General features: G+C 34.7%; 1 protein-coding gene across 1 annotated transcript in view; it reads right to left on the bottom strand.

Annotated features, from left to right (window-relative positions):
* The window catches only part of LOC105194564 (neuronal acetylcholine receptor subunit alpha-7), a 197,586-nt gene that overhangs the window by 133,501 nt on the left and 51,443 nt on the right, over nt 1–12,642 (bottom strand). The window contains 1 exon segment of the mRNA XM_011159543.3: nt 5,695–5,837. Coding sequence (XP_011157845.2) covers nt 5,695–5,837 — 143 coding nt within the window.

Below are 12,642 nucleotides of genomic sequence, written 5' to 3'. Positions count from 1 at the left end.
TAGAAGTACGTCTCTGTATTACATCGCAAAAGTCGTTCGCGTTCCACCTTCATTTCCAATTCGATTTCACTAAGACTTTGAATTATTATCGATTCCGTAGCTGCAATTGGTTATTTAAGCTCCGGTTTAAGTCGTAACAAACGGCACGACGAAAAAAGAGACGCGATTTATTATTAGACTGACTATATATAAGAAAGATAAGAGAAAAGATTAGAAGCTCAACTTTCCATATTCATTTAAAATGCAACAAAAAAAGATTTTTGATTATTTTTGGCTACATTTTTATATAATTACGGAAAAATACATTTTTTTTTTATTAAAAAGAACAAATTTACTATAAATTTCTATAAGTCAAAACAAAAGAAGGATATTTAGAATTTGAATAATTGATTTAATAAAAAAAATATAATGTGACAGCTAGAAATTTATTATAAATTTGTTTTTTTTAATTAAAAAAAATGTATTTTATAAACGAATTGATGAATAAACAACTTTAACTAAATGCAAATAGTAACTCTCTATTCTTCATTTATTTCACGTGAACTTTAATAAGATCCAAATTCTAGATTTAATAATCAGAAAGTTTAAAGTTGGCAATTAAGAAATAACAGCAAATAGTTCTTTCAATATTCTTCCATAAGAATTTTTATCTTAATCTGAATAAGAAATGTACTATTAACGTCTTATATGGTGGTCGTAAATCATCCCGGTATTTATTCCGCTATCATTCATGTTCTGTCACTTATAAACACTTAGTCAAAGACAAACACCGAGAGTTATAAACTTTATAATAGCCTAATAATAAATTACGCGACGACGCTTGCACGACTCCCGACAAATCGCGCAAGTGCAGCTAGTTATTTTCGCGTCTAGGATAGGATACACTCCACAGCTGATTTGTTAAGCTACGCTTATCTAGAAGACAAACTCATCATGAGATAAGTCTAAGCAGTCCTAAGGGAACGTGTGCTGAAATATATTGCGCGCATTGACGATAACACCACGAGTTTCCTTCCCGTTCGTCGACGGAGAAACGTCGGTGGGCGACAAACGCGCACGTGCACACGCCTGGCCGAAGAAACGAGATAGTCGGTGCCATTGCAAGTGAGCTCTGAAACTCGGCTAATCTCCGGACTAAGTACTATTCCACTGCGGAACACTATTGAAACTCACTCCTAAGCAGGCGTTTCAAAAGTGAAATTGTTCACGATTTCATGGCGTTCAAGGCACCATGAAAAAAGAGCTCCCGAATAAATAATCGATTTCCGTTTATGTAGAAAGAACTTTATCGAAGTAGGGTGTATTTTCGCATCTGAGAAACAAAAGAGAGCAAGCTCAAAATATTAATTTTACATTATTGTAATCGAAAAAATAAACCGAGTTATGGAATAAAATAAATTCAACAGAAAACTGAATACCGTCAATTGGAAAAAAAATACAGGTCAGTATATTACGATAAAAAATTCAGTGTTATTTCATAATATGACTAAAAATCGACATTTTTTAAATAAAACTGGTTGGATATCACGTCCAAAGTTTTTTTTTTTTAAATACACAGCTTTTTTCTCACGGAATTTATTAAAACTTGTTTGATTCATCTTGAAAAGAGGTTCATATAATGTAAAATGTGGAGAACCTTTACAAACGTATCATAAAATAGAGCTTTTGAATTTATATTCTTCCGCTTCTCAAATATAAATATGTAAACACAGTCGAATAATATTTACAGAAATACATAAAAAAATACATATTATCTAATATAAAAGAAACAAAGTCTCATAAGAAATCAACTTTATTAATGCATCTGAAAGTAATGTAGATAAAAAAACCCCCCAGTAACCGCGCAGTTTTATACGTACGCTTTTTGCACATACTTATTTATTGACAATAATGTTTTTATACCCAGTGACGTACATGTGAGACGTGTCTGAATCTTTGTGAAAAAAATAGATCCTCACGTTTCTTCCTACTTGTCGGACTAGAGGAAGACGGGGTAGTAGCGACATATCGCGTCGCACCCTACAATTAAATTTCCACCGATTAATTCAATGTGCGATGACATTAAAAGCTTCTTATTGATTGCTTGAAAATAAAATTACGTTCGTTACATGCAGGGTTCGCTTCATGCAAGCTACCTTTTTTACGATAAGAGCTGAAACATGTCAATTTACGAATAACTGGAGCACATACATTGCACTAAATGCATTATTAAAAATAGATATATTTAAAAGCTCTCTTTCGTGAATATAGCTTCATATTTATAATCAGAGAGGACCTTATTTTTCAGTTTTATTTTAGCAGAATTTTAATTTAAGACTCGCTTGCTAAAATATTTAACGATGGATATTAAAAAGCGCTTGCTGTCATATTTCTGGTGGCCGTAAAATGACTCTACGTTTTACGGAAGAGTCGTTAGATCGCGTGAATACCTATCTTAGCATGCAGGGTGTAACTTTGTTGGGTATTCCGAATAAGTTACTATCTCGCACATGCACTTTTCATATGGCCAGGGCTTTATAGATATCCGCAGCGATCGCAATGGCACACACCGAAATATCCAAATGCGCAGAAGCGATAGCCAGTGACACGTGTGCATGAGTGCACGGGATGCAGATGGCAGCAACATGCAGCGACGTGCAATCTAGATGCAGCCCCGCAGGGATGACTGATCCGCACAGTCATTTTGGGCTTAGCATTCCCACAACCCGAGCTCGATACAATCGAGCGGACACTCGCGTACACTTACGCATCATGTACACCTATGCACGAGTTTTCGGTCGTGATACAATAAACATTTGAAGAGAAGTAGAAGCTAGAGACGCAACCTAATTCGAGAATAATAAGAACAAGATCCGCGTACATGTTTAATGCAACGAGATGACGCGAGCTAAGGCGTATTTTTTTATTCATATGCTTTTAAAAAATTTAGAAACAGTACGTTGCATAGATACACTTTTATTTGTATTTCGCACTGCGAATACTTTCTGAATCATGGGACGTTGCATATATTAATGATCGTAATGCTCTAGAAGCATATAACTGTACGATGACTTTAAATAATTCTTAATTATCATGAAACTTTTTTACATATATATAATAAAGAGCAGCAATGCTGATACTAATCATAAATTGCAATATCACACTGAAGTTAATATTATTTTGAAAAACAATCTGACACGCGAAAAATATTTTGCCCGAGAGATGTGATGTCTGCTTTGGTAAATAACCTTCTGAATTTTTAGTGGGTAGATTAGCATAACATGTTCCGCCAGTGTCAATACCGGAACCCGGAACATTATTATTACACCCAGCATGATTACAATACAACGTTCGCGTACCACTCGATATCCTTCTCGGTAGTTTATCGCGCATCCCCCGGCGTTCTGCGTCGAAAATTGCGGCGTGCAGCACCGAAGATAAACGGCGGCGCCGAGCGCGTGGCATGCACACACGTTATTTATATTCGGGGCCACGCGTGCGCCACGAAACTGGCGATATTGCCTTTCTCAATTGAAAGGGAATAGAACCGTGGGGTACAGTCGAGGCCAGCCGTCGCGCCGCGGTTTGCAATCGACGGATTTCGGAAATTAAAAGCTTCCTGTTTCGCATGAGACGCGGGGCTCGGTCATTGCCTCTTTGCGGAAGTTGTACTTTAACTCCGCCGTTTATCCCCTCGCTACCTCGAATCACTGCGGAAATGGAGGGACACGAACGGACTAATACATTTTATTCTCGAATCCTTAAAGCTAGCTGGATTAAGCAACTAGAATGAGAATCTTTTTATAAAGGACTCAAAATCAATTAGTATTTTTAGTTCATTCTAATGTAATTAATGACTATTGTTTTAAAGAAACTAATATGTCGCATTGTACACGCACAATACATATCGAGTTAATCAGTATACCTAATAAAATATTTAAATATTTTTCTCATAAAAAATAATGAAATTTAAAAAATAGAACAAATGCCTAATGATTCTTAAATCAATGTGCCAATTTTTTTAATATTACAAATTTTTAGATTTGTAAAAGAGAGATTTTGTTTCTTCTAAATTTATAATATTTTTAATTCATATATGACTTATTTTGATGAATAATTGTATCTTGATGTACACATAAAGTTACAAGACTCAATCTTTTTTCTTAAAAAAAAAAGAAAAGAAAATTTCAAGGACTCTCTAAATTCAAATGTTTATACAGGTTAATGAGAGTAACGACGTGGTTGAAAGAGAGAGCACAAATAGCTTACAAAAGAATCTTTATTAATCACAGTAACATTGTACGTTTCGACCTACTTCGAGTCGTCATCAACGATAGTTGGTCTTACTAATTCCGTTCTCTTATAAGTTATTTGCGCTCTTGCAACCACGTTGTTACTCTCATTAGCTTTTAATATCGTTAATGTCATTTTAATTAATTAGAGACACAGACACGAGCTTAATGAAGCTATATGGTAGAAACATCTTTTATCAAAGTGCTCGTAATTAAATACACAAACAGACGAACGATTCTCCAAGGACTATCTCGATGCCGTTACTCCAATTTATAGTGTGCCTACGGAATTAGGCGAATGCTGAGCATCGATCAGTGACGTTGATCGGTGCTCGCGATTTATCTGCGGCCAACTTGGAACCGTAACTTCGAAATTTGCGAATACTTTTATTCGTTGGTGTGCATGCTATATGTTACACCGATACGCGTCTACAAATCGCAGTATCACAGCGACGGCTCTTTGTTTTAACGCCATTTTGTCGGAAATACGTGTGATTAGAAAGTGGAACGGAAACGCGTATTCGTCAGTGATATACATGTAAATCTATTATTCACAGAATGTACGTGATCGCGCGTTTTTAGCCGACGATGCGGAATTTAATAGGATTTAATCGAAAATAAAAGTTAGCTACTGAAGATATATTCTAAAAACTTTCCAATTTTATTAATTAAAACTTTTTAGATATCTAATTATGTGAATCAATTTTTGAAACTGTTTTTTAAAACTAGTTTAGTGAAGCTCACAAAAAGTACAAAAAGCTTTATAGATATAGTAAAGTTGTAATCTAAAATATCAATTAAATACGTACGATATATTGTGTTGATGTGTTCAAGAACATACTATTGTTTCTCTCGACTATTCAAGATTTCTGTGATATGTGTCACAACACCTGATATGAGTGTCATCTTCAACAGAATACGCGTACTGGTGCGCGCTTAAATTTCTCTATCACCAATATTAATATTAATATTTTATATAATATGATTAACATAGTGATATAGTATGCGCTCACGGCAAAATAACATGTTACATAGTAAACTTTTATTACTGAAACCTTCTTGAAATTTTAAAAATTGATTTTGATTAAAACAAAGAAGCTTTCACTAACCAGAAAATATGTAGTATCATATTTCGATGGAAATGAGTAAACAGAATAAACAGAAGTCGATCATTGTCTTTTCGAAAAGAAAAGATTCGCATAATATATATAATAAGAAGACATATAAAAAATGTCCAAAAAATTAGCTCATTTTTTTATATACAAAAAGAAATACAAAAAGTATATGAAAAATAACATAAATAAAAGAAAAGATCTATGAAAGAGGCAACGCGACGAGCTTTCGAAAATCGAAAGTCAAAAGCCCGATGGAAAATCAGTCTGATGCCAGACGTAGAAGTTGAAGAAAATAGTTGGGCACTTACGACGTCGATTATTTGCATGAGCGTGAGGCCGAAGCTCAGCACAAGGGCTTCAGACTCGTTGCCCACCGGCCGCTCCAGCACGTTGTACGAGTCCAGCAGATCGTTCAGCAGCTTCTTCTCGTGGAGACCGCCACTTACCAGCCCTGTGCCCAATCACAATCAGCAGTCAGTGAGAAGTTGCAATCAGTTGCGACAATCTCCCTCGTCCTCGTCGCCGATGTCGCATCGCCTCGCTTCGGGGAAAATGCAAGAAGTGGGAGCGGGATAACGCAGGAATAACTACCTCTCTTTCTCTCTAGCTTTCTCTCTCTCTTTCTTTCTCTCTGCATTTTTTTTTTCTGTTCTATCGGTGTCCGAGTAACGTTTATCTTCTTAGGACTGCGCGAATCCAGACCCACCCCATCTACCTACCATCACTTCTTCAGCCGCCCCAGTCCAGAGTTTTCGACTACTTTTCGCAAATACATAACTTCGCGAACATTCTCTCTTTCTCTGTCTCTGCCTCTCAGTTCCCGTTTCTCTTTCTATTTCTCCTATTTCTCCTTACTCTTACCTCATTTCTTTGCTTGTTGCCTGTCTCTTTTCCTATCTAAGTCTCGCTTTTTCCTCGTCCTCGCCTGCTTTCTACCATTACGACCTGCAGTTTATCTTTCTTGAATAAATCACCCCTTTTGTCTTTTTTTCTTTAGATTGCGCTACCGCTTTTTTATAACATGGCGTTTTCTCAGCCCTATCTCCTCTCTTTTGCTCTTTCTATTTATTTTTAACTTTACCACTTTCTCTCTTCTTACATATCCCATTATATTACAAATAACCAAGTGTTTTCTTCAATCGAAATTTGTCGTTCGTAAAGTTTAGTAACTTTTAAGAAATTTGTTGGTATTATTTAAAAATTTTTACATCTTAATACGTTTATTACTTGAAGAAACTTGATATGTATTTAACTTCATGATACATATTTACCTTAACTTTATGTAATTAAATTTATGAAAATAACTTAAAAATTTTATATGTGATTATAACCTTCTTATTTTTATATATTTAGAAATAAAACGTTTTATTATTGCTTTCATTTCAAAAAGATGTGTTAACGGAATACCATAAAATATAACGTTTAGGTATACAAGTATTAAAAATTATTTGTATTAAAATGTCGTTTTTTAATGATGAATAGATAATTAGGCAAGCTGAATGGATTAATGCACAGATTAGTGAAGTATTTGGGCTCGTAAATAGCTAGTCGATCGAGGACTTGATACTTGGGCTAAAGTTTCATATTGCGGTAGGAGTTTATCGACACTTATCGACATCTCAAGAAGTAAGATACCGTAAAGTTGAACCAGCTTAAAGCCGAGCAAGTGTAACGTTAACGTTTCATCAATCAAAATCTAAACGAATGGACAATGCCGAAATACCTGTATTGAAGTTTTTCAACAATATCATAGAATTTTTGCGACATTAATTTGATTAATTGCGCATTTTATGTGTGCAGGAACGCACGTTACGTTTAGTGAACATATGTTTACATGTAATCTCCTCAATTTTACTTAATCTCCTTCAATAAGGTTCACTTTTGTAATTTTTAATAAAAAATTCTATGAATATCTCAATCGGATTTTGAAATAAAGACTAAGAACAATGTTAAAAATGTAGACGCATTGAAAATTGTACAAAATTCTTTTCTACATTCGTTACAAGAAAAGTACGAATGTCTCGGCATCGAAGTGAAAAGCATTCTTTTCAACTCGGTTTCTAGTGTCTGCAGACAAAGGAAAGTGATACCTGTAATATCGTCTTAATAATTAAGAACAATAGAATTAATGCAAAGCTCTGTTCTCATGGCTAGAACCTCATTGACAACTGTAAGATCTTGTTGTACTTTGTAGTCGTGTCGTTAGCATTCACGCTTCCTCGCGCGTCTTTCCGCTGAGAGACGGGCAGAATTTGCATTCCATATATGCATTTACATTTGTAGCCCGCCCACGAAAGTCAGAACAAAGGCGCAAGGATGCGAATTTAAGCACCGCGAAGCGAATCCGCGAGCATGGACAAGAAAAAATACGCGTAATTAAAGTACGAATGTTCGCGCTGCATAAATTCCTTTTACAAGTACAGTAACGTCGCGATAACATTCACGTTTTGGAAGACTTCGTTATTAATGCTGTCTACGAAATATTACCGAAGCACTATAGAAGAGAAAATTAACTTATCTTTGCATTATTTCACAAGTACGGACATACTTGTCACGATAATCAGTATAATAGTAATCAGTATAATAATTAAATTAATTGGGGAGTTGTACAGACAAAATTGAATTATATTGTTTATTATTTAGAGACAGTGTTATGTATTATATTGCAGTACTGTACATTATGATTATATAATGACATTACAAAATCAGTGTGGTATATCGAGTTACTCTACTGTATTTCCGCCAATTAATAATTCTGTAACAACTTTCTGTTAAAACAATACATAAAAGGTCCACTTTGCTTCGGTAAAAATTACGCAACATTTCTGGAAAAATGTGCACACAACAAGGGAATCAATGTTTAACATTAGAACTTCGGTAAGTAATAGTCTTGTTTAACTTGTTTATCTCAGCTTTATGAATGTAGTTCTACATGCGACTGTATTTCCTCGCGACTGGCGGCATCTTGTCGTATCCTCCTGCAGAATGATGAAAAATGCACGTGCTAGTTTCTTTCCGGCGCTTTCGAGAAATTCTCGTTATCCGTGTGGCATCGTTCCATTTTGTCGTGTATGTAACGAAAACGCCACGGCGTAAGCCAAATTGTAAAATTGTTAGACATATGGCATCCTTGGGAAATACGACGGATAATTGAATTCATGAATGCTAAAGAAAGAAGCACAGCGGGACAAACGCGAGTTCAAGGTTTCACGGGGATATTGCCGTAAAGTTCACCTCGAAGTTTATGAAAAATGAAGTTCTGCAGAGTATAAAATGCAAAGTGCGAGAATTGAAATGCAGTTGATTATTACGTAAATAAAGGATAAATGAAGCAAAACAGAATTCAGCTTGATAATAACGAATTTTTCCGTTAATTATCTGCATTTTAAACTTTATTTTAATTATTTGAGCAGTAATAACAAAGTGTGAAACAATCATTATGAATACACCAAAATCCCAATTCGTTTACATTCTACATACAATTTTCTTGATTTTTTTGGTAAAATAGAAATTTCATTGTAGTACATAGAATAATGTTATCTAATTAATTAATTAACTGAAGCTTTTTCATTTTTAAGTACGAAAGATCAAATTTCTATCTCTAAACTTTGAATAGAAAAGATTCTGATGCTTCAATCACCTTGACTAAATCGCCCCGACATTTCTCATCCAAGTTTAAGCTGCAGCTTAACGATAACATTTTATCATCCGGGATAGGCAAGACCTTTAAGTTTCATAGACGGCCATTCACACGGAATTCCGCGGTTACGGTCGCACCGTGCATTTTATTCCGCGTTTTTCGGAAGATCGAGCGGTTTTATGACACCGAGCGCGCGGATGGAACGAAGAAAGGAACCGCTGACGCACCTAGACACCGCATGATTTTTCCTGAGAATGAATTTTAACCAGAAATAATCGTTGCGACAAGGCTGATCTATGAATATCCTATAATATCACGTCTTGATATGAATACAAACTTCGTGATCAATAAACAACCATTCTCTCGTTTTTATTTATTTTACTAATTCTATGCATCAAAGAGGGAATTTTTCTTGATATAAAAAATATTATTTATAAAAAAAGGAAGATTATGTCTCGAAATTCGTAAATCAAAATAATAGAAAATTTTTGAAAAACTAAGAGTAAAATAGTTATTTGTAATTTGTCTTTCATTTCGAACAGAAGTTTTTGTAATAGATCTAAAGTTGGCCAATTACAAATTATATTTAGACAGTCGTGCGATAGCATTAGTAACCACATGATCGGTGATTGTAATCTAAAGGTAATCTCTAATTGATTAACTTCAAGCCTCTGTTTCTTAAAAATTACTGCTTGAAATAATAATTTACAAATAAGTACTTTATTTAATTTTTCAAGAACTTTCTTGATAGTTTTTCGATTCGCAAATTTCAAGACACCTTATATAATTATTCAAAAATCTTTTTATTGCTGTACAGCTTTTGCAGACCATTAGTTGTTAAACGATTATTTAATTGTAGTATAAAGTGGGAAAATATGTTGTTAAAATTAACATTTACTATAAAAAGAAAAGAAATTAAATGCGGTACAAGTAATTTAACAATTATTTTTATCTTGAAAGAGATCATAACAAGAGAAGGTATCTTTTGCTAATAAGCGTCTACGTGAATTCACAAGAAAAATATTAATAAGATTGCTGCGTAAGAAAAAACTGAGCTCCTTATGGCTGGCTATTACACAATTCTTATCAGGATTTGAATTGTGGTAAGTGTGGGACTCAGTATTCCTCTCAAGGCATAAATAAAGATCACGTCTGAAGTTCGTGGCAAGATTATCGCGTAAAGAATTTTAAAAATGGTTTCGGAAACATTTCTTCATCAGGACAGTGACATTTATGAAAATTTTACATTTGCCCAAAGAGCATTCCATTACGAACGCGATATATTACCGTATAATCGAATGCAGAGACGTCAAGAGCTCAGAACACACGTGAATTTCACGAATTTCGAAATACTTCTTTTTTCCATTTCACAGAACAGCAGCATCGGATTTTGTCAGGAAACGTCAGGCTCCGACTTACCATTCGCGTACAATTGTTTCATATTACTGCGAATTTCATATTACTTGAACAGAAATCAAGCACATGTGAATTTAATGCTTCGTTAAACAAATTGTCTTTTATTCGTCATGTTATATAACTGAACAATCGTTTGATGAATTTTCGTAATATGGTTTCTCGTACCTATCGATAAAAAGAGACATCGTCATGGTAACGCGTATGTGAGATAAATCTGAAGCTATAAAACGTCTATGCCCGTATCTTATTCATACTGGATTTTTACTATAAATCTATAGCACCATAAAGTCCACGATAAGATGACAAGCAATAAAATATCATGGAGTTGCTAAGAAATTTTTTTCCTTGTTAGATTTCCGTCACGTCTTGCGATTGATTACGTCACTAATGGAAACTGCGACGCAGATGTAACTTCCTTGTTAATAATATTACAGCATAAATCTGCAAAATTCCGCGATAAAAATACATTTTACGTGAATAATTAGAAAAAACGACAATTTAAAATTAGAATTGTGATATCTTAAGACTTTCCTATAAAGCTGCATTGTAAAGAATTTCGAGCTCCGTGAAATATAATGATAGCAGTAAACAAGTAGATTGACGACTTCAGTTTTTCAGTCATACATACTTCATGCGCTGACGGTTTCATGGTAAACATCTGTGAAAACGACCGCACCGTGAGTTTACATCTCTCAACGTGACCATATATCGATTCAGTTACGGTTACATATCGCGAAAACAATATCTTTTTATCTACTCTTTTTTTCAACGCGCTGTTCTATTCACCTATTCAAATAGAGAAATTGTTACCGTTACGATTCATTTTACATCAAGTTTTCACTGAAAACTTGAAGAGTTTGCACACACAACTTCCTATTAACTTTCTATTTTTGTATACATATTTTCTCTAAATCTTGCAGCTTTATTTCTCATATTTAACATAGTATATTTGCTGTTTCTGATAGCTCCTAAAATATAATAACAAATAATTTAGTTTTAATATTTTATTGGAAAAATCTGTTTTATTTTAAATATACGTTGTATTATACCTTTACTATCTTTCATCAAGTTGCCGTGCTGCATTGGATATGTTAATAATAACAATATTGATTCAGTCAAGGATTTATCCAATATGTTAGAAGAAAAACTGTTTCTCAATTATCTCGTAATTTTAATATCTAGCAAACTTTGTTTTGAATTTACTTTATTTTCGTATCAATTTCAAGTTTTAACATTGTATATAATATTAATATGCATCAAGATACATTTAGTAACCGAAATAAAAGAAATGATAAAAATATATCTAATTTTAATTAAAGAAAAATTGGGTTAAATGAGGGGATTAATTCTGGTACATTCCATGCACGTACATAAATGAAATACGCGATTTGTACGGTATTTCCGAGACTTCTCGAACGGCATTACGGACGTTCGCAAATGCCATAGATGTACACGGAATAATTGGAATATCACAATGGGCGTTGTGCATTGCGATCGCAGCAGATGAGGGTCAATGCGAATCGATCTTATTACAACGACCGTCGGTGATTTCATAACGGGCACTCGTGTTCCGCGGGGTTTACTCTGACATTTGGGCCTGACTTTGTGGTTGGTTTACACGCAAATTCGCCGACTGGACGCAGTCGTCGTTGGTGCTCAGCTGCGTCGAGCGACGTAGATTACGATCGTCATACTAAATGTCACAACCGATTATGTCGCGAGATAAATGTTGCGTTCGTGTGAACAATTGCCCGGTCGCTGTAAGCAGCGTTGCAGGGGTGATAAACTCCCTTCTCCATTCAATTGCAATTGCAAGTGATTCAAGGATCTCCAGTTTCGAGTATGGCAGTGCATTCGCTTGCATGTACAGATTAAATAATGACAATCCTGATACGCAGTTTTGGCGACTGAAACGTTGAAAACTCCACTTATAAATAACGATCTGCCATGACTTTGAGGATCACGGAACGATTGGTTTTGCAGAACTCGAAAATGTCCGAGACAACGTAGACGGCTATCTCACGTTGAGTCCTCGATGTTTACATTGATAGTCCAAGTGAATGGAGCAATCCGTTATTGAGCTGTACTTGGAAAACTAAAAGTTTCTCTGACGTATATTGATACATCCGTTATTGGACCTTTTTACTTGTTCTGGCGTAAAGAACTTATTTCTAAAGTTTATCCGATATTGCAGTAACGT

This window comes from Solenopsis invicta, chromosome 2, assembly GCF_016802725.1.
Source record: "Solenopsis invicta isolate M01_SB chromosome 2, UNIL_Sinv_3.0, whole genome shotgun sequence".
NCBI classification, from domain to species: Eukaryota; Metazoa; Arthropoda; class Insecta; order Hymenoptera; family Formicidae; genus Solenopsis; species Solenopsis invicta.
The sequence above is the reverse complement of the archived record's forward strand: the minus strand, read 5'-3'. Positions and strand labels throughout refer to the sequence as shown.